The sequence below is a fragment of the Mandrillus leucophaeus genome, unplaced genomic scaffold (genome assembly GCF_000951045.1).
Source record: "Mandrillus leucophaeus isolate KB7577 unplaced genomic scaffold, Mleu.le_1.0 Scaffold219, whole genome shotgun sequence".
Taxonomy (NCBI): domain Eukaryota; kingdom Metazoa; phylum Chordata; class Mammalia; order Primates; family Cercopithecidae; genus Mandrillus; species Mandrillus leucophaeus.
In genome coordinates, this window is record NW_012102243.1 from 1,626,817 (window position 1) to 1,654,268 (window position 27,452).

The window sequence follows — 27,452 nt, forward strand, 5'->3', positions numbered from 1 at the left end:
TCAGGAATTCGAGACCAGTCTGGCCAACACGGTGAAACCCCATCGCTACTAAAATACAAGAAAATTAGCCAGGTGTGGCGGCGTGCACCTGCAGTCCCAGCTACTTGGGAGGCTGAGGCAGGAGAATTGCTTGAACCCGGGAGGTGGAGGTTGCAGTGAGCCAAAATCACGCCAATGAACTCCAGCCTGGGCGACAGAGCAAGACACTGTCTCAAAAAAAAAAAAAAAAAAGTCCCCTAGTTTTTTTTTTGACAACCGCCCTTAATGAGTGATGTGGGTCTGTGCCCCTTCAGCTCTGGACTCTGCCAACAGGACAAGGAGGCAGTGATGCCAGTGGTGCAGCACCACTTCCTGGGCCCACCCAGCCTTAAGCTGGCAGCTGCCCCTTCCTGTCTCTTTGGGGGTGCATGCTCTTGGCCGTGCTGGGAGGAAGCCACCGTTGCTCAGTAGAGAGGCCTGGTCACATAGGACCCAGCAGCTAGCATCCCTGCCAGCCATGTTGTCCCCCCTGTGGATCCTCCAGTGCCAGGAGCGATGCCCTCGCTGACCGTCTGGAGCACAGATGAACTGAACCTGCTAAGCCCTGTCCAAACTCCAAATGGGTGGACAAAATACAGGATTATTTAAATATGTAGTATACTTATGTGAAAAAGCTAAGCAAAATATATACACATACCTCCTCATTTGTGCAAAAAAAACTGAGGTAAGGTAGAAATAAATGAGATTGGTTACCACGGGGTGGAAACAGGTGGAGATGGAAAATGGGAAGAGGGTGGGAGGGGTGCAGCTTTTTGTGTAACAGACTTAGAACCACACGAATGTTTCACATGCTGCCAAATTCAATAAACTATTGTGGGGGGAATCCAAAATGGAATACCTACAATAACGGAACCTCACTGTTACAAATACTAAAACCACACTGAAGGGGTAGGCTGCTGAGCTAAATGATGGCCAGAGAACACCATTCGGGATGGATACTGCAAGGTTAAAGTGACATATTTAAAAAAAGAACGTAGTATACTCTTGCTAGTGGATTTGCTTTCCATGGGTTGGCAATCCTGAAGCCACAGGCGTACTAACATTGTGTGATGTTACACATAATGACAGCCTGATTTCCCACCGCTGGACAGTCACAAGGCAGGCCAGCATGAAGCCGTGGGCTTGCTGGGTTCGGTTTAGCAGTGAGTCGCGGTTTGAGCTGGAGCTGTGTGTGGTGGGGTGTTCCAAGTGTCACTCCACAAAAAGGCCTGGAAGCAATGATCCTCTAGCAGCCTGTGCGCGGCCAGCCCTGGGTCCCGGTGCTGGTGATGGTTATTTGTCTCAAAAAAAAAAAATAATAATAGAAAGTCACCATGAGGCAAATACCAATAACTGCTGATTTGTCGACCGAAACTAAAGTTACTGGGTTCTTGAGAGGATATTCTCGTTGTGTCCCTGCAAGATACTCATTACACCAAGGAAAATAGTGACTCTACAGTGAAGAGACCTGGTAGACACCACCTACATCCTGATTTGATGCAGAGGAGGCCAGATCTCTTCCGTGTTCTTGCCAGAATGCATAATTGCAGTTTAATCACGAGAAAATATCAGGCAAACTAAAATTGAGGAGGAGTCTACAAAATGCCTGCCCACACTTCCCAAGTGCTCGGGCCCTAAAGACTGCAGGAGAGACTGGAAGACAGGGAGACAACAAAATACAATGTGGGCCCATTGGAAGGGCCCTGGACAGGAAAAATGGACACTTGTGAGACAGCCAGGCAGGTGCCAAGACAGGTGCAGCTGAGGCTGCTAGCCCTGCACGGTGCGAGTCCCCACGAGGCTGCAGGAGACACCAGTTAGGCGGCTGGGTGAAGGCTGCAGGATTTCCAAAACCTGTTCAAAATTATTCCAAAGTACAACACTAAGAAGGAAAATACACCTTTTTACTTAAAAAAAAAAAAAAAAAAAAAGTGTGGTCCCTGGATGAGGGGTGTCAGCGCTGCCTGGGGGCTTGTTAGAAAGGCAGAGCCTCAGAGCAGAGCCCTGTGGCGTCAGAAGCCGCGTCCCACACGTGAGGCAACGCCACCGTGCAGCAACCAGTGAGGCGGCTTCGCAAATGGGTGAGGACAGCCTGCCCAGGCGCGTGCAGTGAGGACAGCCAAGTGCCCCCCGGCATGCACAGGTTACTACCCCATGTGTAGAAACGGGAAACGAGTGAATCTTATTTTGTGTTTGTACAAAAACTGAAGTACCCCCAAGAAACAAGTATCCAAAATGATCCACAAGGGCAAGACTTTGTCACCCTCCTCTGGGGACTTGTGAATGGTGTACGTGTGACTAGTTCACAGCTTCTTTAAGAAAAAATACTTCAGTAAGAGCCAGGGTTACACTGTGTTCACATATTTAGGTTTGGACAACAAATTTCCCCTAAAGTTCTTGGAATCATAAATTAATGTTTCCCATCCTGCTGGAACAGACACACTTAAAAAGATGTCCCAACCTTGTTTTGAGATGGAGTCTCACTCTGTTGCCCAGGCTGGAGTACAGTGGCGTGACCTTGGCTCACTGCAACCTCTGCCTCCCGGGTTCAAGTGATTCTCCTGCCTCAGCCTCCCAAGTAGCTGGGATTACAAGCGTTCACCACCACGCCTGGCTAAATTTTTTGTATTTTTAGTAGAAATGGGGTTTCACTATGATGGCCAGACTGGTCTCAAACTCCTGACCTCGTGATCCGCCCGCCTTGGCCTCCCAAAGTGCTGGGATTACAGGTGTGAGCCACCGTGCCCGGACCCAAAGATAATTTTCTAACAACTCCAAGGCAAGCAAGTGAAATGTCTAAGGTCACACAGTCATCTTCAAAGGTATAATATTAATAAATGGAAAGTAAGTACCACTGATTATGAAACTCGATGTCATGCAGTCGACCACTCCAAGCAGACGCAGCTCTATCTGGACCTCTGATCGGCGGAAGTGCAACCACCTCTCGGCCTTGGCTGGGCTGAGGTTGTGGGGTGGAGCCTAGTGGGCAGTTGTGTGGTCTGGGCCTGGCTATCTTCGAGGTTGGTGCAGTGCAGGCAGCCCCTGCCAGTTCTGACTGGGTGGTGCCAGTGTTTTGCATCTATACACCAGCGATGGACAGTCCCTGCAAATCCGCAAGGGACCCAATCTCCAGCTGAGTTGCAGGTCCAGGAACACAGCCTGTTAGCAATGTCTAAGACACGTCCCAAGGATAAGAAGAAAATGGAGAGCTACAGAGCCTAAGACAATGGGAGTTGCAGAATCGAAAACTATTACTATCCGAAGCATTTCCCAGCAACCAAAAGGAAAATGAAAACAGAATGTGACTTCCACCACTCACCAGATGGAGACTGTGATGATTAAAGAAATCACAGGTTTCGCTTCTTTGCAGTCTGCATCTGGTGAGTGAGTGAAGGTGATGCATGGAGCTGGGGAGCCTTCTTAGGACGGTACTGCCCCTCACCCCAAACCTTTTTTCTCCCGCGTGATGGTGTGATTTCATGAACTGCGGTTTCAGTTCTAACCTCACCATCCCACTGCCAGGGATCCTGGCCACTGCAAACCAGGATCGATTTGGTGTCTATCACTGGGCAGCTAGTCTTGTAGTTTAAGACACCAGTTTCTGTTATATTAAGAAATACAGTAAAAGGTTCTAATTGGAGATATTTATACAAAATCATTGTGCAGGCCAGCCTCAGAAGCAGAGTTCTGGGCACCGGTGCTCCCCAGAGGGCAGTGCCGCCCCCTGGCCAGCTGCCTTGCTGGGCTCTCACTTCCAAAATCCCTGCGGGTTCTGACTGGCACAGGGGGGTGTTTATTCAGGAAATGCGTGCAGGAACTCAGGCGGAGGTGCATGAAATTAGGGACAGGTGGGAGCAGATGGGGTGGGAGTCTGTCAGTCCTTAAGATAAGGTAAAAAGACCCCGGAGGACATCAAGTGTGGGCTCCTGTCCTGGGTATGACGCCACCACCTCCCCTGGCCAGAGACAAGTCGCAGCCGCTGTGCTCTTGGGACTGTGCGGGCGCTGCAGCCAGAGGTGCAGACAACGGAAGCCGAGGCCTGGCTCAGGACGGCAGCGCCTCTGCACCTCTCACTTCAACGGTGCCGCAGTTCCTAAAAGATCAAGGAGCCCTGGGTGTCCTGTAGGCAGCCCCGCATTGTCACCAGCACTCTGAGGGGCACACGGGGCACAGAGGCACGGAGCTCAGAGCCAAGCCCAGCATCACCCCAGTGCCCAGCCGGGTGCTGTGGTGTGTGCATCTGTGACCCATGGCCAGGATGGCTGTAGGGAAAGCCCTGGCACAGAGCCTGCCTGTAGCAGGCACTCAGGAGGGGTTGCCACCCACACCAGTCAAACCCCACAGCTCTGCAGGGCCTGACCTGTGACAGCCCCATGGGGCTGGAGGTGTTGCCCTTACTCAAATCTGGTCTACACTCCACCCACCCCTGCACACTGCCTGAGCAGAGAAGACCCACTGTCGGGGACTGCTGAGCTCGGCTTCGGCAGGCAGCCCCCTCGGAGGGCACGAGCGAGTCCTTCTGCCCAGGATGGGACCCAAGGTAAGAGCACGGGGCCTGCCAGGCCCCCAGGCCCAGGCCTCTGCTGGGAGTTGGGGGAGCGGTGGCCATAGGCAGCGTCTGAAAGTGGTCTGCAGGCCCCTTTCAGCTCCACGGGTTTGAGCTGCATTTTCTCCCCACCTGTGGCTGGATTCCTGGCTGGCTGTCTCACCAGCTCACAGACGGCTTCCATCCAACTCCCTTGGTGATCCCAGCACAGCACCAACAGGACAGCTCACCACGGAAAATGCCGCTCCAGCCCCACTCAGGACCCCTGGCCCAGCCCAGGGCGAGCAGAGCCACACCCTGCATACAGCAGGCACTTCATTCATGTCCCTTCGCCTGCAGCTCTGGGAAGATGCAACCTCTGCTGTCCTGCACAGCCTGGACTCCTGCTGGGTCTGACCTCATTCCCCTACTCCCTGGCTGACGCCAAAGCCGCTGGCCAAGGACACACGGCACAGGTTTAGGAGAAAGCAAGCTTAGGGCCACTCAGCCTCCGCAGATCCAGACCCACTGTTCCTCCCAAGCAAGCAAAGGGGTGACGCAGAGCAGCCGGGCCAGGCGGATCTGGGGCCAGCTTCGTCTGGCTGGGAGCAGGACACACACCAAACCCATGGCACCGCGCTTTGAGTGGCTTCTGGCGCTAATGGCGGTAACTTGGCTCCACACAGAAGGACAGACAGACATGCACATGCTGCTGTCTCCAGTCCACGCCTGCCAGTCGTGTGGCTTCCGAAATCAGACCGAGTGTGTCCACAATGGCATCATAAACTGGTTCATAGGAGCTCCATTTTTCTTTCAAAAAAGGCATGTTAAATCCACATATGAAGGAAGTGTGTTCATGGAATCCAGGTCATCACCCCAGAGCACAGCAAACCTTCATGTGAACCACAGGCACAGAACCTTCATCAATGAAAAGTGTGCTCAGCATTAACCTTCAGAAGCTGATGACACTGTTCTCACCGTAAGCAGAAAAGAGGAAAGTTAGAACAAGAGAAATAACATATTTCATAAGCTTGAATATAAATAATAAATATTAAGTCTGAAAAAGACAGGATTCTTACCTCACTGCGATGGAAAAAGGCTTGAATGGAATCTGAAGTATAAAAGGGAAGAGAACCCAGGAGAAACTTCCTCCATGCCTATTGATGGCACTTCCTTCTCAGAAGTGAATGGATCCTGCTTTTTGCGGACATAGGTGCCTGCAATCGCCAGCGCCTCTCAGAACATGAAGACTGCACTGGGGAGAACCCACGGAAATGGACAGGGCTGCTGGCCAGGTGACTTCCCCCACAGGGGCCCCAGAGCCAGGTGAGGACACCTCCAGAGAACGTGCACCCCAGACCTCGAGGCACTGGAGGTCCCATGGGAGCAGCAGTGCCATACAGAGCCTCTGCACACGGATCCACCTGGGCTGCACCTTCTGCTCTGCCCCGGAGGTGGAGGAGGTGGCTATTTAGTGGGAAATACGTTCTAGAGGAAAGATGGCAAAAGGTGTCCAAATACGTAGTGAGAATCCAGTTAAACATTTAAAATTTATTAAACTTTTTTTGGTCAAAATAGTTGAACAAATATATACAATCCCATTTTACTAGAACTGTCTTTTTAAGGACCAGGGTTGATTAATGTTTAAATAACTCTGTTCCACACCTCAGACTTTGTAAATTGTGTCACAATCAATCAATATACAGTATAGAAATTATTTTTAAGTTAAAATAAAAGTACTTTTAGATTTTTCAATTTCTAACTTAATGTGAACTCAAGTGGCACTGTGTTAGCATTAATTCTGGGTATTGACGGACACCCTGTTCTTGTGCATGTGGATTAGTAATCAGCACACACCTCCATCTCCACTGGGGCACGAGGAATCAGGATGAGCACACACCTTCATCTAGACAGGGGAACGGGGGATCAGCACACACCTTCATCCCCACAGGGGGACAGGGGATCAGCACACACCTTCATCCCCACAGGCGTACGAGGAATCGGCACACACCTTCATCCCCGCAGGGGTACGAGGAATCAGCACACACCTTCATCCCCGCAGGGGTACGAGGAATCGGCACACACCTCCATCTCCACAGGGGGATGGGGGATCAGCACACACCTTCATCCCCACAAGGGCATGAGGAATCGGCACACACCTTCATCCCCACAGGAGGATGGGGGATCAGCACACACCTTCATCCCCACAGGAGGATGGGGGATCAGCACACACCTTCATCCCCACAGGGGCACGGGAGCCCGACTCCCCACTCCCCTCGGGGACACGTAGTGGGTGTGTGTTAAATCCCACAGAAGCAAGCTCTGGTCACTCAGCATTGTTACAGCTCTGTATTATTTGTCTTGGAAAATCTTGATTTCTGGTATCAAAGATCTTACCTGAAAATAAACCAACGTGCTGGTGGCATCATGTAATTAAAATTACTTAATTTTCCTGGCTTGAAATGCAGGATGCAATTTAGCATGCATATAATTTTAGCAATATTTAAAAAGTATACTTCCCCCAAAGTACTTTTTCAAAAGCCTTAGAAAGAAAGCACGTTTCTTCATCTGTAGTGAATTTGAGGCTACTTTAAACCAGGCTAATTAGATGGCAGCAATTTCGGTTCTTCCTTGCAATTTTCTTTCTCAGAGGTGGCCTCGGTTCTGGTTTTTCCCAGACCTTACCTGGTGTATCCGATGGGCTCCTTCTATAGAAACACAGCGGGTGGCAGCTTGGGGACAGAAATGCTGCACACATCCCCCCACGCTGCCAAAGAAGGGGACACATTTCTCAAACAGGTAGTTCCAAAGAAGAACCCTGCATAACTTCATTCTATGCAATGAAAAGGCAATGCTTACGTTTGGATTTAAAAACACTTTTTATAGCGTGTTGTTTTTATTGAGCGCTCACACCCGAAGGGGTGGCGGCGGATGCTGTGGGTGAGTGGGGCCGCCTGAGCCTGCTCGGGCCACATCCACACATCCACGAAGCCCACCCGGACTCAGAGGAAGGCCGAGAGGACACGGACGGTGGCCACGCCACGCTGCAGTGAAGGCCCAAGTGCGATGGCAGAGAAAGAGGGAAAGTCAGAGGAAGAGCGGTAACTGACAACAACTTTTCTCTTGGATGTTAATTTTTTGGTCTATAAATTGGAAAGGAAGGCTCGGACTGAAATAAATACATTTATTCTGAGTCATGGCCTTTTGGGAGCAGTGTCCGTCAGCTCTGCTTCGAGAGCGTCTCCATGTGAGCAGTAGCGCCTGCCTCGCGCCTCGCCAAAGGCAGAAACACACCGGGCCTCCAGAGGAGGCAGCTTTCTCCCATGTCTGTGAAGGGAAGTAGCAGGTGCATCACTGTTCTTAATGGAGTGGACGATGATGCCTTTTCTCTGACAGAAAAATGATCGGCTTCACTATGCAAGACAAGACGGTCCTCACGTTCGCGTCCCTAGTTGATTTTGTCCTGGAATATGTACAAGTTATTGGTGGCAGCCACGGCAATGACATTGTCCGCGGGGTGCCAGGCCGTGTGCAGGATCTTCTTGTTGAAGTCCAGACTGTCCACACTGATCTCATCTTTCTTCCGCTTACCCCCTGTACACACCTTCCTGGGTTTGAGGCTGGCACGTGGTTTGCTGCTCTCTCTCGAGGCCTCCAGGGTCACATCCCTCCGCGTGTCTCTATCAAACATTCTGAAGAAGTTGTTGTAGGACCCGGTCATGATGGCGCTGTTCAAAACAAGAGCAGACAGCAGCACTCCTAAGTGGGGGGAGCAGCAACAAGGACTCAGACCCCACCCCTGGGGTGCACAGTGCACACCACCCTCCCCCACAACCCAGTTACTTTCAGAAATCAGGAATGAACAATCACAATAACAGAAGAGAAATGCAGTGAAGATTCTTACTGAACTTTATATATAATCATGTCAGTAAGAATAGTCACAGGAGAAACAAAATAATGGAGTCATACTTTTAATGACATTAGTATATTTTCTGAAACAATCCCACCTATTTATCTCACTCATGAATAACAGTACAGTTTATTTTTAAGCCTTAAATTCTGCAATTTGTGAGTAATTCATAATGACCTGAACATAATCCTTATCATGTTCAACAGTTACTAGTCATATCTGTCAATGTTTCTTCAGAGTTAAACTGCTTTTCTATTAATTTCAAAAAGTTTCCTTCAAATGAAGCAACGGATAGAAATAGTAAAAATCTTAAACACTGGGCGAAGTGTGGCAGAATTTTAGAACAACTGCATTTCACAACACATTCCAGACAATACAATACTGTCCATGCTTTTGTTTCTTCAAGATCAATTGTAATGGCTTTCAAATTTCTCTGCAGTTGAAAAATTCCACTAACGCACACACCCTCATAACTTCATATTGGCAAACACCTCTGCAATCTTACTTTTTCTACAAAAATGACAGAAAAATGGCTGAATGATAGCAAACACTGCCCTGCTCTGACCCATGGCTTTATGAGTCCAGTTTCTGATGAAAGATGTGTTCAAACAATGCCCTTCTGATTTCTCCAGCAGTCCTCGAAGCTCGTCTGCTCTTCGTATTCTGACACTGACCCGCACCCTCACGTCCTGCCCCCAGGGTCATGCACGGCGAGAGGCCTTCGCGCCGGCACGTCTTCAAGGTGCCACGAGAAAGAAGCAGGCTGTTTCCCTTCCATGGCCCAGCACTGACCCCAGCTGCTGGCAAATATCTAGTGTCTGGCTGACCTTGTCTAAAACTTCAAAGCATACACAGACAAAAAAAGACAAACTCAGAAAAGAGAAATTGCACTCAGCTATCCACGTTTATTTCACATCTCCTGCTTCCATCCAGGAGTCCACGGCACCACAGGGGCAGGAGACACAAGATGTGCCCAGCGCCCTCCAGCAATGCCAAGTTGTGCACGTGGTCTTGGAACAGGGGTGTGCAGCCAAGTTGGCACGTGAGGGCCATCGAGTGGGAGTTCCCGAAATTAGTTTCCACATAGAACACAATGTTTACGAAAGGGTAAGTAAGAATGTGTGAATCTGAAGCTCACATTTATGTTATTAAAACTCAACAGCAACCATTATTCACAACACAGACAACAAAAGATGTATGGCCGACATTGGAATTGCTGGTGCGTGGTAATAACGAAAAGCAGATCAGTTTTTACACAGATTTATGATCACTTTTAAATTCTTCACAGACAGTGCCAGCCCCAGAGCGGGTGTTTCCACACTGCAAACAAGGGCGCTGCCCAGTAGCCCGGTGCTGGCCCAGGAAGGGAACAGCACAGACACAGACACAGACACAGACATAAGCGCATAACTGGTTTTGTGAGGCGACCTAGAACACGAGGAGGCGCTGCCACACACAGAATCAGGATTGGGCTGAGGCAGCACTGCAACGCCTCACTCCCCTTCATCAGGTCCCTCAACAGAAGTTTCCAGGCAGGAAGATGGGCGTGTCTGTGAAAGTAAATGGACTAAGCAAGTGTTACTGGGAATGCTTTTAGATGGTCTTGGGGATATGTAATCTAAGGGTATTTTGCAATATTTGAAATGTATCAAGATGAATAAAGAATACAGTAACTATCCATGTACCTGCAAGTCACTGCTAAGACAGTGAACACCCCACACACCCCAAGTCACTGTTAACATAGGGACTCCCCCCACGCACACTCACAAGTCACTGCTAAGACAGGGACCACCCATCGAACACCTGCAAGTCACTGCTAAGACAGTGAACCCCCACCAAGTCACTAAGACAGTGAACCCCTCTGCACACCTGCGAGTCACTAAGACAGTGAACCCCCGACACCCGCAAGTCACTAAGACAGTGAACCCCCCACACCCGCAAATCACTAAGACAGGGACCTCCCCACACCCGCAAATCACTGCTAAGACAGGGACCTCCCCACACCCGCAAGTCACTGCTAAGACAGGGACCTCCCCACACCCGCAAGTCACTGCTAAGACAGGGACCTCCCCACACCCGCAAGTCACTGCTAAGACAGTGAACCCCCCACACTGTGTTACCACTCTGGAAAGAAAGATGATCTATTCCGTTCCCAGTTGGGGTCTTCACTTGCTAGAGTACATATGTGTCATCCCCACACACATTTACATTTTGAATAGTTACACATTTTTTTTTTTTTTTTAGACAAGGTCTCGCTTTGCTACCCAGGCTGGAGTGCAGTGGCACGATCTCAGCTCACTGCAACCTCCGCCTCCAAGGTTCAAGCCATTCTCTTGCCTCAGCCCCCTGAGTAGTTGGATTACAGGCGTGCACCACCATGCCCAGCTAATTTTTGCATTTCTAGTAGAGATGGGGTTTCACCATGTTGGTCAGGCTGGTCTCAAACTCTTGACCTCATGATCTACCTTCCTCGGCCTCCAAAAGTGCTGGGATTACAGGCGTGAGCCACTGTGACTGGCCAACAGTTACCGAGTCTTAAAACAAAACTGTCTTGTATGTCTTAAACACGTTGTAGTCATTGCGCTGTACACGTTCCTCCTGAAATTTGTGAGATCCACCTATGTGATCCATGTAGTTCTAACAACTGATTCTTACTGCTTTTCAGTATATGTTATGACAGAGAACAACTTACCTGTCCGTTCCCCTCATTTTGCACCTGTGGGCTGTCTCCAAGTGTCTGCTGTTTCAGGTATCTGAGCATGTTTTCTTGTCTGTACACGCAAGAAGCTCCCAACCGGACTGAATGTCACCGAGGCCCACAAGAAGGGCACTGGCTGAGACCACCAGTCTCCACCCTCTCCCCTACACCCTCATCGTTCTGATGGGCGTGAAAGGACATCCCTCTGGCTTTACTTGCTGATCACTAAAAGGATGAACATTTCTATTTATTTTTCCATTTCTCCGAAACCCCATTCACGGTGTTTGCTCTTTTCTGAGTTGTTTGTCGCCTTCTTGTTGACTCCTAATTCTGCACATCTGGATACTTAATCTCTGTTCGTTACGTTTTTGGGGATTTTCACTTTTAATTTCAATATAAACAAGTTTAAAATTTAATGTAGTTGAATTTCTTAATGTTTTCCTTGGGCTTTGGGGCCTGTTAAAGCCCTTCTGTCTCCAGAGCTCACGAAGACGCCTCAGGCTTACAAGCACTCGGAGCTTATTTACTGTGTGGGGCTGGCGAGGGCTCTAGTTTTTCTCCCCCCAGCGCAGTTAACTAAGGTCGCCCAGCTGGCAGAGCTGCAGAGTCTGCACTGCTCTTCCCTGCCAGCTGCGTTCCCCATCTGTCTCAGCCCCTTTCTGCAGGGCCACGCTCCCTTCACAGCTCACTCTACTGAGCTCCCTGTTGTGATACATTGTTTCCCATTTGAAAATAATTTTATCACAAGCAGATTCTTGAACAAGTCATCTATTTCAAGGCTTGCCTCTAAGCTGGCGGTGGAGAGTCACGAGTCACACTTGCTGGATCTGTCACACGGCTTCTGGCTCCCACTATGGCCATGGCAAAGCCGAGTCTCACTCTCGGTGTCCGCTTTCGGAGGCAATTTGTGTTTTTTCCTTGGGTGCATTTAAGATACTCTCTTTGTGTTCGGTGTCCTGCAATTTCATGATGACATGGATGAGCATTTCTGTGCCTTCCGATTCTGTGTATTCAGGCTTTCATAAATTAGCGAAAATTGCTGGCCACTGTCACTTTAAGCCTCACACCCCACACTTCTCCGTTTAAACGTGTGCTGTGCCTCCTCCTGGCCTCCACAGTTCCTAGTGTCTCACGTTTTCTGTTTGGCTCTTTAGCCCCAATTTCTTCTGGTTTTCCTTTCCATCCACTAATAGAAGATCTGTTTAGCCAAAATGGACCTGCCGCTAAACCCACACAGTTTCATCTCTAGATGATCTGATTCCTTTCCAGTCTCCAGGTCATGTTTAGCAGTCATGTGGTTCCTGGTTTGCTCTTTCCTTCCTCTAGTCTGTGAATATCTCAAGCATTCTTAGTTTATCTTCTTTAACTTAGGATCTCAACAGCTGCCTTCCTGGAGGTTCAGTTCCACCATGGTTCTGCTGACTTGCTCACGGTGGCTTTTCCTGTATGTGCTTGGTAATTTTCACCCGTGAGCTCATGTTTAGATGATTTTAATGTGAGGGAATCCAGAGAGATCTGGGTGTGTTGGCAGCAGCCACCCAGCATGTGTGTTCTCATGGACTCTGCCAACAACGCCATTCTCTCCACCTGGGCCACTTCTCAGGGCTGTGCTTCCAGCAAGCGGCCTTGAAGAATGAGATCATGTCTCTTCTGGTCAAAGTGCAGGTGTGTTTACTGCCCACTGTGAGAGCAGTGGGGTTCTCCAAGCTCAGTGTGCATCAGCCATGGCCTCATGTGTCCACCCATGGGGAACCCAGACCAACGAGAGGCTCATGCTGCCTGCGGTGCCACGAGGACCCGGGAACCTCATGTCTTCAGTCAACATCCGTGAGATGCTACAGGCTGACAGGTCAGTCTGCAAACAGAGTAGAAGCCACAGCTGGAACCACGCCGGTCCGTCCCGATGCCCGCACACAGCCCTCACAGTAGAAGCCACAGCCGGAACCACGCCGGTCCGTCCCGATGCCCGCACACAGCCCTCACAGTAGAAGCCACAGCTGGAACCACGCCGGTCCGTCCCGATGCCCGCACACAGCCCTGGTGGAGGCAGGAGCTCCACGGCGTGAGACCTGACAGATCATGACGCAGCCGAACAAACCCACACTGCAAACCCTGTGCAGGGAGGTTATGCTTCCACGTCTCAAGGGAGCGCTGGCCACCCCCATGCGAGGCCTCAGACAGATAAACTGCCCTTTGGACTCCACCTGCCAGTGGAGGCAGACATCATCTTCCAGGGTCCCTGCTCCAACTCCACACCTCGTGTGGGCCAAGGCTTCCGCTCTTGAAAATACCACGCTCACACAGGAAGAGCCACCGTGAGCAAGTCACCTCGTGTGGGCCAAGGCTTCAGCTCTGCACCACAACCTGCTGTTCACGGGCGCAGTGGTTCCCGCTATGGACTGACGGCCCTGAGGCCAGCCAGGGCTGCAAGGCTGCTCTCAGAATAGACGCCTTCAGAGGCTGCTGTTCTGGTCTCGCTGCCTCTTAGTTTGTGGCTGTTGTGAGATTTCCTTTGCTTATCTGTGGGCTCAACTACGCACCTGAAGAGACACCTGCTGTATCATATCCAGCATTTCTAGGTGTTTAGGCCAGAGGGTTTCGCAGAATATCCAGTCAATCACCTATTGCCAATAGCAGACTCCGCTGTACTTTTAAATTCTGAACAAAAATTCTGTATTAAAATGGTGCAAGATAATCTTCCATCATCTGAAACGTAACTTTTTGAATAATAAAACGTAACTGTCAACCACACTAATCATAATATCTTTAAAGAATGTATACAAAATAAATTATCAAGGTCCTAGAAGCAGCACATTTCAAATTACACCAGCGTTTCACAGCAGCCGCGACCACGCTGTGTCTGGGCACAACAGGCAGCGGCTCTGGGGCGCTTCCATCTACTTCTCTCCAGAAGGACAGGCGGACTCTGCAACGCGGCCGTTCCAGTGAGGTGAATCCCTCCCCACTTCCTTCCTTTTCACTCATCTTTGGCATAAGAAAAAGTAATAAAACTAACATTCACTAATCATTTAAAACACAGCCGGCCTGTACCTAGTGCCATACTTCTTGTCTAAATATAGATGGAATGACAAGCTAGGTGAGAAACTTGCTCAGAGATCCTATTTTCTCTACCTTGATACTATCATCCATCAATCAAAACGTCTGGAAAACAACACCTATGAGCGTCCTCTGACGCTTGAGGACAGCTCGCCTCCCTCGCTGACCTTGCACTCTGGGAAACCAGCAAGCTTGGGGCGACGGCTCATCTCCACGCAGGCCTTACCTATCCGAACCGTTCCAGCAACACTCAAACTTGTCAAAGATGCAGTCGTTCTCATAGAGAGAGCAGAGCTTGCTGCGCAGGTACTCGTGGACTTGGTGGGTCTCCACCGGCCTGCTCTCCATGTTGAGGTCCCACACCTTCACCGACAGGTAGTCTCTGGTCATCATGTACCGCCCACTATGACTGAATTTTACATCAGATATGGATGAAATTATTTCTGAGAAGAAGGACCTACTGCTGGGATCTTCAGGCTCTTCAAAAACTGAAAAACAAAATAAAACGTTTTCAGCTTCTGTTTAAAAATCAGAGAACAAATCACTTTCCAGTTCAAGTAGGACGTGGCCCCTTCACAGAGACTCAGGAAGGGCTTGGCCTCAACAACACTAGGTCTTCTGATCTTTCTGATTCTCTAGGTTTTCTGATCTTCTGTGACTTCCGTGGGCAAAAGCTTCGGATACGACATTCTAGCACCAGCTATGGACAAGGGACGGGCATCAGAAGCGGAGACACCCAAGTCTCATCCAGACCCTGAATCAGAACCTCTAGGCAAGGTCCTGGGCACTGCAATCTGTGGGAGCTCCTCGGGGCATCCTGATGTGGGCCCAGGTTCAGCACCACCGCATTCCTGTAGGAGTGTCTTTGCATCCTCATGGCACCAGGCCCGAGCACGTGAAATCCTATCGCATACACATCACAGGAAGACATAAACAGCATTATATGGTCACGCAGACACAGCGGTCTGCGCCTCTGAGAAACTGCCTGCTTTTCAGAGGGTTGATAGCTTGTGGGTCTGCAGGAGTGACCACCTTGACCGGCAACACTGTGGTCCCGATTTTAACCACCAAGATGGTCCCACCTGTCAAAGCCAGCCAGCAAAGGTTTGTCTCCAATACTGAACACTCAAGTTCTACTGTGACAAAACTGGATTCCTATTTTCAGAAAGATCTGAGTGCTTCCTCAGCAGACTTTGCTTTCTCTGCAGTAACTTGACAGAGTTCCCTCCACCTGCACCTGTGGCAGAGAGAGGTGCCCACGGCCCCACTGGGCCACTGACTGCCCTAGTATAAGGTCATGCCTTAAGGTTTTGTAAAGTTCAGGCCAGGAGAGATGTGCTTCTTTTTTTTTTTTTTTCTAAGAGACAAGGTCTTGCTATGCTGCCCAGGCTGGTCTCAAACTCTCGGGCTCAAGTGATGCTCCCCACTCAGACTCCAGGGTAGCTGGGACCACAGGTGCGCACCACTGCACCTGGCTTGTGCTTCCTTGACCTTAAGCTGCTTTAGGTTTTTTCTCTTTTTTCTTGATGTAGGAGCCTGTGTGTTTGTTGGCTTACTATCTGAAGTTAACTTGAAGCCAGCTGTGCCGACACCAAGCATTTACTCAAGTAAGTCACTCTGATGACAAATAGAACTGGAATCTGAAATTACTTACTCAAGAATGTTACGCTTAAGATACAGGCCAAATGCTATGACACACTTATCTTCATCGCAGGAATTCTAGTAGAAATACAGAATTCTTAAAAACACACCTCAACCTCAGGAAAGAGAACAGGCAAAAAGGCTGCTGAGCAAGGTCGGTGGCACATTCCACCGAGGCGCTGGGGGCGCCGCTGCACACGAGCAGTGCCTCAGTCTGGTGGGACTGACTGGCGGCTTCCCCGTTAGAGGAAGTCACTGGACACGTGTCTACCTGTTGGCACTGGAGAAGGGTCAGCAATGTTTCAGGACACTGGGACACGCTGACTACAGTGCTCTGTCAAGTCGAGCCCATTCTTTATGGCTAAAAATAAAAACAAAACCAGAACTCCCCTCACCTAGAAGGAACTTGAAAGCTCAGCGGATTAAAATGCTAGACTTTCAGCTCAGGGAAGTGGCTTCCAATCCAGCCAAGCTCAACACAAACAGAGCTCGTTCCAGCACTTGGGAACAGCCTCCTGTGTGCTGGCGGCTTCAGCCCAGGTCTCACGCACAGAGGCAGAGGCACGGGTGGCTCTTGGTGGGACCCAGTGCTGGCAGCCTCTGAGGAGACACCCAGGCTCTGGGCATAAATGACCCGCTTCTCGGTGGTGCCACAAGCACCCACCCTACAGCCGCAAGCCTGTGGGAAGCACGACCTCGAGTTCCACTTACTAGCAGCAGCTCTGACAGCCACGCTTGGACGGCCCCAGCAAAGGAGGGCTCCCCAGGTGCGCAAAGGTACTTGGGGAACAGGAAGAACCCTCTAAGTCTTTGGAGACAAGTCAACGTCTGAAGAACAAGTGGTTCTAAATGAGAGGCTTTAAAAGACGCCAGGTACGGCTGGGCATGGTGGCTCACGCCTGTAATTCCAGCACTTTGGGAGGCCGAGATGGGGGAATCACCTGAGGTGAGACCAGTCTGGTCAACATGGTGAAACCCTGACTGTACTAAAAATACAAAGATTAGCTGAGCATGGTGGCTCGGGCCTGTAGTCCCAGCTACTCGGGAGGCTGAGGCAAGAGAATCGCTTGAACCCGGGAGGCGGAGCTTGCAGTGAGCCACGATCGCACCACTGCACTGCAGCCTGGGCGACGGAGCGAGACTCCGTCTCAAAAACAAGACGCAGGCACTTACACTTGGAGTGTCTGTCGCACAGGGCCGAGGAGCGCATGTCGCACAGTCGGATGGTCCCTTTGCTGCTGCTGTAGACGAACACGTTGCACTGGTGTGGGTGGAACTCGGCTGCGGTGATGACTTCGGTCAGCTCCTCCATGTTAGCAGGCTTGATGTCCACGATGTCTGGAAGGGTGTGGTTAAGGCACAGTGCTCGGCTCAGCTGGTTTTCATTAGTTACATTCAGTCACGTGAAATAGGATGAAAATAATCCACACGGTGAGGTCTAGGGGATTAGCTATTAAGAAGGCCGATTACACATCCTGAATTCCAAAGGAGCGCCTGGTAAGAGGATTGGGATGAGCACACTCAGACGGCAGCAACGCCCCGGCCCGCGGGAGACCCCGACACACGAACACCACTTTCATCTTGCTGCTATTATTGTTATACAGAAAGCCCTTAATAGCAAGATAGTACATACTTAATCATATAAATAGGAAGAGCAAGCTAGCACCATCTGTGCAAAATCCCACACTCCCATACAAAACTACAAATGCAAGAAAACCGCCATATTGCAAAAGACGTTGCTCTTCCTGACATGAAGTTTATTCTGTGTAGTCAGAGCAGATCCAACATGGCAGGCTGCCCTATACAGAAATCCTTCGACTGAAAAAAGGAAGGAAGGGCAGAATTCAGCTGTGGGTCAACTCAGACCAGTGGCCCCGTTTCACCCCGTAAGCTGAAACAACTAAGAAAACCAACACGACATGGAACCCCAGCTCAAGCCGCTGGACAGCAGAGGGAGGACGGCAGGGACCCTGGAGAGGCTGCAGATGAAGCAAGCCCCCTGCTCCCGCCTGCTGGCTGGAAAGGGGCCCATATGAGGAGGGCTGGGGCCGCCCAGACCGTGCACGGCCACAGAAGAATGCAAGTTCTAACTGGAAGCTGCTGCTCAGATGGGTGATTAAACACCGCTCTAACCTAAGCCAGTATTTTCTATCATCCGTTAGCAAATGTAGAAAAAAAAAACACATAAAGTTGGTTTTTCAAATGCAGCAAATTTAGAAAAAAAAACACATAAAGTTGGTTTTTCAAATGCAGTCTATTTAAAATTGTCTCTGACTAAAGCAGGCAAGCCGTGGACTTCGGGTAATTCCCATCACACAGAAACTTTTTCCCAAAGGTAGAAAGAAATGTGTATCTTTAGGGACAAACATTTCCAATCACAGAGAACTTACATCACAGGCTGCCGTGCAGCGACAGTATTTACAAGACCAGACTCTGAGATACAGGTGTCTAAAGGAACAAGAGAAGTCACTATCTGAAGAGCAGCCTCAGGAAAACGCCACTGTCCCTCTGAGGAAGGATACTAAAGCTTCTATCTGTGATTTCTAAGTGCCACAAATTAATTCTCAGGTCATCTGCAGAAAGATATGTTTCATGATCACTATTTACTGAAATGGAATTTATATGATATGTGTGAGCATTTGCAAAAATTCGCCGTGGACTCGCTTCTACCATAAGATCCATGGGCTTCAATATTGGGACCTAAAAATGGAAGGAAATAGGAATTCAAAACAAAGATCACAGCAGCATGTCATTAGAACACTTACAGTAGATAATGAAAGAGGACAAGTTTATATGCACGGCTAATAATTCTGTTCAGGCCATACCCCCAAATAACCAATTAGCAGAGTTATGAAAATACGCTACAAAATTGACTACTGTCTATTCCAAGTGTTCCCCCTTGCTTCCGTTACCGAGGTCGACATTTTCTTCCTGCTGAAGAAAAGAAGACCAGCTGGCACGATACGAGCTGCCCAGGCACCGAGGCCTGCGGCTCCCTCTCCTATGCGTCCTCTGGTGGCCACACTGAGACGCTGCACAGCGAAGTCCCCTCTCTTTGTCCTCTCCTTGCAGCTACATGCACAAACCTCCTCTCACTGCACCAGGACTACGCTTCTTGGTGCAAACCCACAAGCCTCCACCGGCTCCAGGGACTGGCAGGGTGCACAGGTGGGTGCTGGGGAGCTGAGGATGTCCCATTTCTTGGTCTGGGGCTGACTACGTGGGCATGTCCAGTCTACAAACATTCATGGAGCTGGTCACTTATAGGGCAGACATATTATTTGGAGGTATGTATCACTCATTACACTTCATCTGAGGTTAAAAGAAAAAGTAAAAGGTGCCTCCCGCACCCATCTCTGTGTCGAGTGCTGTGGTCAGGGAGGCTTCTAGGGAAGCCCAATTCACACTGAAATGGAAAGGACAGAGAGGAGAAGGGTGCTGGCTGGAGGCCGCCTGAGGTCAGAGGTGAGAGCTCAGGTGTGAGGAATAGCATCACACATGAAAAAAGGACAAAGGTCTGCATCTCCCTAACACCCAGCTGGAAGAAAAACATAAGCTTTAAAATCAAAACAAAAAATTAATGAGAGTATTTTTTGTTATTCTTGTAATTAGAAACCAAAAGGGAGAGCCTTGAAAGCTTAGGGAAGAGAAATCTCTCAACTGAGTCTTGTCTGGCCAAATTCTGTAAAAAACGAACGTGGAGAAGTGTGTGTAGTGAGACTTCCCCCATTTTAACCCAGTTAGTGCTGACCACAGCCTTGGATTCTCTAGATCAAGAAGAGTCAGTTCAACGAAGTTCAGGCTTAAAAAACACACACCTGCCACAATCCTCTAACAAATCTCCCATTAATCAAAACACATGATAGCTGCAATACTTACAAAGATTCCTTCTTTTATTTAAAAAAATTTTAATTTACATATAAAATGATTTGTTTTCATTTTTAGAGATGGGGTCTGGCTATGTTGCCCAGGCTGGTCTTGAACTCCTGGGCTCAAGTGATCCTCCCATCTCAGTCTCCCAAAGTGCTGGGATTATAGGTATGAGCCACCGTGCCTGGCCAAGATTTCTTAATTATATCCCTTTTCTGGCACTAAAATAATTTAAGAGCAAAAATTTAAAAATAGCAACATTTCTGACTCCTACCCAGTTAGGCTCAGATACATAAATAGCCCATTCTGAACTGTTAGGGAGGTACAATCTCAAATACTGACCTAAGTCATTGTACAGAATTACCTGTCTGTGGTCTCTTCCCCATGCACTGACTAATGAAACAACTATACTTCTCACAAGCCTTCAGCAGGGCCACCAATTATACCCATTTTATTTAGGCTAAACCTACAAAAGCAGCCTTGAATAAAACCAAGACTGGGCCTAGTAAAGGCCTACTGTTTTCCCAAAATGAGCATGTGAACTCATGGGTTGTGGCAGGGTCTGATCGGGAGGAACAGGGGTTTCTGAGGGTGGGGTATGCACAGGTACCTGGGTGGGAGGTGGTGTTGCCTGCAGAAGAGATGGACGAGACTGGAGGGGGTCAAGTGCCCACCCTCGGGGGTCCCATCACACTTCTACTTTACAGTCAGCAGTTTCATGATGAAGGAACTGCACAACTCGTGTTACCGTCACTAAAAATGATTTACACTACTTCATGGATGCAAAGGCAGCGGCACTGTGTATCAGACACCACCACCATTTTGGATTGAAACATCTTGGCTCACATTAGGACCCTATAAACTACATTTTCAGCACATGCCACAGCCTTTCTCACTTTGATGAGCTCATAGGAAACAGGGTGATAACATCGATGTGAGAAGTCTGAGGACACTCCTCCTGGGAAACTGGGGAATGCACGACCCCAGGTGCACCCACCCCGCACGCCAAAGCTGGAGAAATGGCATCAGAACAGACCCAGCGTCACTCCCAGGGGCATGTGTGTTAGGGAAAGGCTTCTGCAGTTCAGCGTCCTTCTCTGTAGCACTTCAAAGGCTAATGTGGAATGGGCTCGCTCACTCGGTCTTCACTTGATAAACAATAGCGTAACGTGCTGAAATCTCATTAAAAACCAGCCACCCAACCCAACCAACTCAACCAGCCACACCCACCCCCCACAACCAAACCACCCAACCAATTAACCAACCAACCGACCAACCCACCAACCGTTTTCAGATCTAGTAATGGCACTCCCTTGGGACCAGGCAGGGTTTCCTTCCAGGGGACACACCTCTGCACAGGTGCTGGTTTCTCACCAAGACACACCCGGGCTTGAGTCCAGTTTGCTGGACACCCTTCACCATGTTCCATCTAATTTAAGACACACATCAGTCGTACATAGCACCAGGCCAATTATAAGAGACTGAGGTTTTAAGTTTTACCCGATTTCATAGATGTTAAAATGTGAAAAAATCTAGGCCCTGGAATTGACGAAATATGGTCATTTCATACTGCATGATGCGGGGGGGGGGAGCCAACAATGGAGCAAATAACTTAACAATTAAAAAAGTAATGATGCTCATGGACGGACAGGTGAAGAGTTCTGAACTGTCAGCATCTGCCTAAGTCAACCCCAAAGAAATGCCATGAGAACATCCTGAATGCATCTTGGTGGCCCACAGCTTATCTTTCGATCTGCAGCCTGTGCTGTTTCACCTGAGAAGTGTTCGGAATTCCATCTGAACTTCAACCTGCCAGGTGCTGTTCCGAACCTTCAGAGAGAAGGGTGGTTGGTAAGTCCACCAAGATTTCTGCTGTAGAATTAGATGTGAGTTTTCCCCTTAGTATTGCAGTATTGTCTAAAGACCACATGTGACTTTTTGCCTTTGTGAAAATAGGAGAAAGACCTTGCTTTAAACACATGTGTCATGAGCACAAATGCCTTTCATGACTCAGGAGGCGGACCTCACAGTATTCCACCCAGCAGGACTCTCCAAATAGCAGACGTAAACGTTTATTCTTAACTTCTGAACGGCATTGGATAAAGAAAAGGCAACGTATACCCGTAGTGCTGTGATTCTAAACGGATCTCGAAGTCTTCCATCTTCGTCTTTCAGGTTATAACCTTCTGCTCTTTTATCCCGTTCACTTATTTTCCATAATTTTATAGTTTTATCTGAAAATAAAAACCTCATTCTCCATATGAAAAGAAAAACTGTAACATGCATCACTACTGTTTGAGTATTATATTAGAAAGCGGTGTGGCCCTATGTTGGTTTATAAGCTATGGGGTCTTTGAATATGAATATTTCCAATTGGAGGTGTTTTGCACAATAAACAAAGATGTGGAGACGTGCAGAGTAACATCCTAGTAACTTGCACGTGTGGTTTTTGTTGCATACTTTGAATTTTCAACCTATCACTTGCTACCCTAGATAACTTACCCTCCCCACAAAATTTAAAGCAGGAATAACTTCTAAAATAAAAAGAAATCTACACACACAGAAAATTAAAAATAAAACACTAAATCAGCCACTTAGAAAACAATTCTTACCATTTGTAGAAAGTAGAAAATGAGCAGCATTCTGTTGTGGTAACCACCTAATTTTATTAATTTTTTCCTCAATTTCTAGACTTTTCAAATAGTCAAACTCTGGTTCATGACTTTGAAAAGTGCTGTAAACATTATATTCTCCCCTAGAATGAGGGCGGCTTTTGTTCTGCAAAGAAACATGAGAGCTGTTTTAATGAACAAAGCACAGTGCAGAGAAAATTTCTGTACTATAAATTTTAATATCAAATGACCATACATATTTTTTAAAGCTAAAAAATCCTGGCTCAAAAAAATCTCAAACAGATGAAACTCAGAATCAATGTTTTGGGGAAAAAAACAAAAAAGAAAGAACTTGATTTCCAACTCTTCTATTCCATTTCTAGGTATGCATCTGGAGCAGGGTCTGCCAAATGCAGCCTGCTGTATTTAAGGCAAGTGTTAGCGGAACAGTCAGGCCCATGTGTGCACATACTGTGTCTGGCCGCTTCTGTACCACCTGGGTAGAGGTGAGTGGTTGTGAAAAGGCCGCATGAGCTACAGAGGCAAAAATGTTTGCAATCTGGCCCTGGAGAGAGAGCGTCTGCAGAGTCTGCTCTACAGGAGAGCCGGCACGGGCCCGAGGAGTGCGACACAGCGATGTGGCGGCTCCAACACAGTGGTAGTGAACCAGATGCCACACGCATGCCAACCAGAGGAGAAGGGCACCAGTAAGCCACAGAGCCGTGCGGGCTGAGATAAATGAGCCAGCACAGACAACGGCACAGTGCTGCCCAAGTGAAGCAGGCCGCACAGGCGCCCAGAGTGAGGCGCTGCTTACATATGTACAGAACGATTCTGTTACAGAAGTAGAGAAACATGCTTGGGAAGATATATACCATCTTTGAAATCATGAGCAACTCTGGGAAGGTAGAGAGAGGGAGAAGGAAAAAGACTGGGAGGAAAGTAGCAGGATGAAACGGGGAGGGGACAACAGGAGTGTCATCGGTATCCCGAGCACTCTCTTTCCTTTGATGAAGGGATAATCTCCGGGTAGTGGGTTTGCAGGTACATCTATATTAACCTCTGAATCTTCTGTACGCCCTAAATGAAATTTTCTATTAAGTATTAAACATTTCATAATTCAAAATCAAGGACGCCAGTATTTTCATTCTTGCTCTATAACTAATATCTAATATCTTAGGTGTTTAACATTTTAGTACAAATGCTAAAGAAACAGAACTAAACGAACTTTTAAGTCTCGACAGATGTTCCTTTGTATTTCCAATCTGATCAAGTATCAGAAGACATCCCAAGAAGCTACCCACACCTCTCCGCTGCACGGAGTCCGATGTGCAGGGCACTCCTTCCACTGAAGCCTCCGTGGGCAGGAGCCGAGCGCCTCGCCGCTGACTGCCCCGCGCGTGTTGCACAGGGCAGATGTCGAAACTGCTCTCCTTTGACCCTCTCCTACCCCTCTACAAAAAAGCACAGCCCCTCAACAGACGGTTCTATTGCAAGGGAGAAAAATGGAACCAAATTATTTAAAAAGAAAAATCTGTATAACTAAATTAGTCCTATACCCGAGACATTCATCTGTCAAGAAAAACCAGCGGAATATAAGCAAAAAAATAAAATGTCCAAGTCAAAGTGCTGCCTGCGCCACCCTTTCTCCCAGGAGCCAGAACAAGAATGGTCCCTGGGCTGCAGGCTTGTCTCTCTGCCATGTACTGGTTCCAACTCCCATCCCAGACACCCAAAACCCAAGCAACCCCTCAGCCTCCTCCAACACTCCGAGATCTCACGGAGAGCCGCTCTGCTAGGGAAAGGAACTCTAAAGGAAGCCTCCGCGGGGACAGAGACAGGAGAGTAGGGGAGTAACACACAGGAAGAGGAGGAGGAAGCAAGCACCTTCTCTTTTTGGACATGCTGATTTCTGATTTAACCTGATTCCTGGGGACTAGAGCTGAGCCTGGAGGGCAGGGAGCTGCACAGCCACATCCATAAATTCTGTGTGCCTTAGTTTTACCAGCTGGGCTTTCCTGTAAGACTTAATCTGCACAGAAAAATAAGAAAAGCTTGAAACTCAAGGTGCTGACTATGCTCCCTACCTCATCTTCTGCATAGCCAGAGCTTCCCAACAAGCTTCTATGGGCCTGACTCCTGAACCTCAGGCCCTGCACCTTCCACAACCTGCTGGGGCACTCACTAGCCTTCCGAATCCCCCATGCTCCTTCGATTCTAAGATGCGCAGGTGGACACCTCTGAACCTTGCTGCAGCTTCTAACTGGGAGCTGGGGTCGCTTAATGGGCTTCATCCTCTTGGCAGCTGCAACACCATCCGCGGCCTCTCCGACCACGGATGAAAACGTGCACTGCCACCTTCACCCACACAGAAACACAGGACCACAGTGAGGGTCACACGTGGCAACCAGCGAAATATTCTAAAAACAGATGGAACATGCAGGCCTTTCAGATGTTAACCAAAATATGAAGGAAAAGAAAAAAACTGCCTGGGGTTTATCAAGTTGCAGTTGACTGGGTTTATTAAAGAACTTTAGTAGGGACTTGCTCCTGTGTAAATCTGTCACTCACATAACAACTTAATATATCTTAAATAAGCACTTAAAACTCCAATACCCAACATATTTTAGAACGAGATGCTTGACTTTTATCATGGTCTGTTTTATATTTGAGACTATTATTTTTGGGGTTAAGCAACGATTCACAAAAACAAGAGAAATTCCATTTTCTATCCTAAAATCTGTTAGGCGGGGATGAGGTATTTTCCCTAAGGCTGCTGCTACAAGGACAGACTTTTTAAAGAAGCTAAAAGTGAAGTTTTGCAGTAAGATAACCATGACTCAGCAATTTGTTAAAAAATCCTCCTGCTGCTCAGGCGTGGTGGTCCATGCCTGCAACCCCAGTACTGTGGGAGGCTGAGGTGGGTGGATCACCTGAGGTCAGGAGTTCGAGACCAACCTGGCCAACAAGGTGAAACCCCATCTCTACTAAAAATGCAAAAATTAGCTGGGCGTGGTGGTGCGTGCCTATAATCCCAGCTACTCGGGAGGCTGAGGCAAGGAGAACCACTTAAACCCTGGAGATGGAAGTTGCAGTGAGCTGAGATCACGCCATTGCACTCCAGTTTGGGCGACAGAGCAAGACTCCATCTCAAAAAAACAAAAACTCGTCCCGCTTTAAAAGTATTATTTAACACCACAACCCATTTTTACTTCTGTTGAAAAAGGTAAGGTGTATGGTTCTTCTTCTTCTTTTTTTTTTGAGATGAAGTCTCGCTCTTGTTGCCCAGGCTGGAGTGCAATGGTGTGATCTTGGCTCACTGCAACCTCCGCCTCCCAGGTTCAAGTGATTTTCCTGCCTCGGCCTCCCGAGTAGCTGGGATTACAGGCATGCACCACCATGCCCGGCTAATTTTGTATTTTTCGTAGAGACAGGGTTTCTCCATGTTGGTCAGGCTAGTCTCGAACTCCCGACCTCAGGTGATTGGCCCACCTCGGCCTTCTAAAGTGCAGGAATTACAGGCGTGAGCCACTGCGCCTGGCCAAGGTATATGGTTCTTAAGTAGCATTATGTGATATTCTACTTCTGAGATAAAAATACAAAATTATAAATATATCAAACTGTGAAGATTTAGAAAGACTGATAATATATTTACTACTCACAAAAGGATTTCTTACCATCCCAAATCAGAGAAAACAGGAATTATAAAAAATCTTTAACTACCTGGACATAATCAAAATTAAAGCTGCAACAGGTATGTTTTGATAATGAAATTGGTTAGCACCTGTCAATTTTCCCCATGTGGCCCAGGGACAGCCTCCTCCAGGCTCCCCTTCCTGGGGGCAGGGCCAGCGCTTCCTGCGTACAGATCTGCAGAGTGGGGAACCAGGGCCCACCAGCCTCTAAACCAACGTTCACCACGTAAATTTAGAGACCAGACTTTGGAGATGATAAACTGTCCCTTTCATCTGTTAGGAAACTCAGAGGCAGGAAGGGCAAGGGACAGTATTTACACTCTGTTAAGGAAAAGGCAGGACAAATATTTCAGACTCCAGGCATGGCTGCGCCGAGCCAAGGTTCCTGCCCGGCATCCTTGCCTACCAAATCATGATCTCGCTTCCTTTATCACTGCTCATGAGGACCTCTGACGAGGCTCCAGAAAGAAGAGGGAGGGGGCTGGCAAGGCATCAGTGAAAAGGAAGTGCCGTGACCTGGAAGCCAGTGTTTGTTTATGAGCTGTGGGCTCCTCCAAGGCCCACACTCTGAAGGTTCCCTTCCCTCTGGACAGGTGAAGCCTTCAAGGGGGCGTGGAGGAGTGAGTGCTGCTCACCTCTCCTTGAAGGGAAGAGAGAATTCACACCCCTGCCAGACTTCTCTGGAAGAAGTGCTGAGAAAGCTGCTCACAGCACAGTGCCCTACAGAACGCTCTTCTCCCTCACGGCAGGGCAGGATGGCGGGGCTGGGCCAGAACCCGCACAGGCGAATAAAGGGATTTTCAGAGACAGCCGCCTGAGTTCTTATGGAATGAAAGCACATAAATGCACCTCACCATCACCCTGCATCCTTCACGAGGTCCCCAGCGGAATCTCCTCCCTACTCTGAAGACAAAGGCCTTGGAGACTTCACCGGGGCTCAGCAGCTGAAGCCAGAACTTAGAGAATTTCCGAAAGGAGACTCTGTATGGCTAATGTGATGGAACTGAATCTTAATGAAATGAGACAATGAGAAAATAATTTTGCTTCCTCCCTTCTAAGTTATATGCGAAAGGTTGAATAATTGCATTTGGTTTGTGGACTGAAAATTACTGACCTCTTGTTCACGCTGAAAAATAACAACTCTGCCGCCCTTGTCTCCTGTTGCAAGAAGATCTCCAGAGTAATTAAACTCAACGGTGGAAATGATGTCCGCTGTCAACAAAATACAGAAGCGATTTACCAGATGCGGTTTTGGGGAGGAGTCACGATACCAAAAAACTAATAAAAAGGATCAAAAGAAAGATAAACATATACAACGTTCTCCCAGAATAAAGCAAAATTGTCATGGCAAACTTGTAATTGCCAAGCAGCCACTCCTTGGTTCTGGTGCAGAGAACCTGCCAGCACAGGTGAATGGGAGTTTTAC

At 48.4% G+C, this 27,452-nt stretch overlaps 1 protein-coding gene across 2 annotated transcripts; it reads right to left on the reverse strand.

Moving 5' to 3' along the window:
- Positions 1–7,403: 7,403 nt before the first annotated feature.
- PPP2R2D (protein phosphatase 2, regulatory subunit B, delta) lies at positions 7,404–27,238 on the reverse strand. 2 transcript variants are annotated; one of them, XM_011980839.1, is made up of 8 exons: positions 27,141–27,238; positions 22,332–22,497; positions 21,841–21,953; positions 18,520–18,549; positions 18,372–18,422; positions 17,023–17,187; positions 14,435–14,696; positions 7,404–8,271 (listed from the first exon to the last, which is right to left on the reverse strand). In XM_011980839.1, exons 6-8 carry the CDS (start codon positions 17,159–17,161, stop codon positions 7,992–7,994), a joined length of 681 nt encoding a protein of 226 aa, XP_011836229.1. In that variant the 5' UTR covers positions 17,162–17,187; positions 18,372–18,422; positions 18,520–18,549; positions 21,841–21,953; positions 22,332–22,497; positions 27,141–27,238; the 3' UTR covers positions 7,404–7,991. The 2 variants fall into 2 exon arrangements, with proteins under 2 accessions (XP_011836229.1, XP_011836228.1); XM_011980838.1 differs by lacking the exon at positions 27,141–27,238 and having other exon boundaries at positions 18,372–18,549; positions 22,332–22,759.
- Positions 27,239–27,452: the final 214 nt, after the last annotated feature.

Coding starts and splice junctions, on each gene's coding strand:
- PPP2R2D (XM_011980838.1), bottom strand. CDS start 18,531: ATGGATCTTATGGTAGAAGCGAGTCCACGGCGAATTTTTGCAAATGCT. Junction 17,188..18,371: donor AATCACAGATAGAAGCTTTA/GTATCCTTCCTC, acceptor ACACCCTTCCAG/ACATCGTGGACATCAAGCCT. Junction 14,697..17,022: donor GTGCGACAGACACTCCAAGT/GTAAGTGCCTGC, acceptor TTTGTTTTTCAG/TTTTTGAAGAGCCTGAAGAT.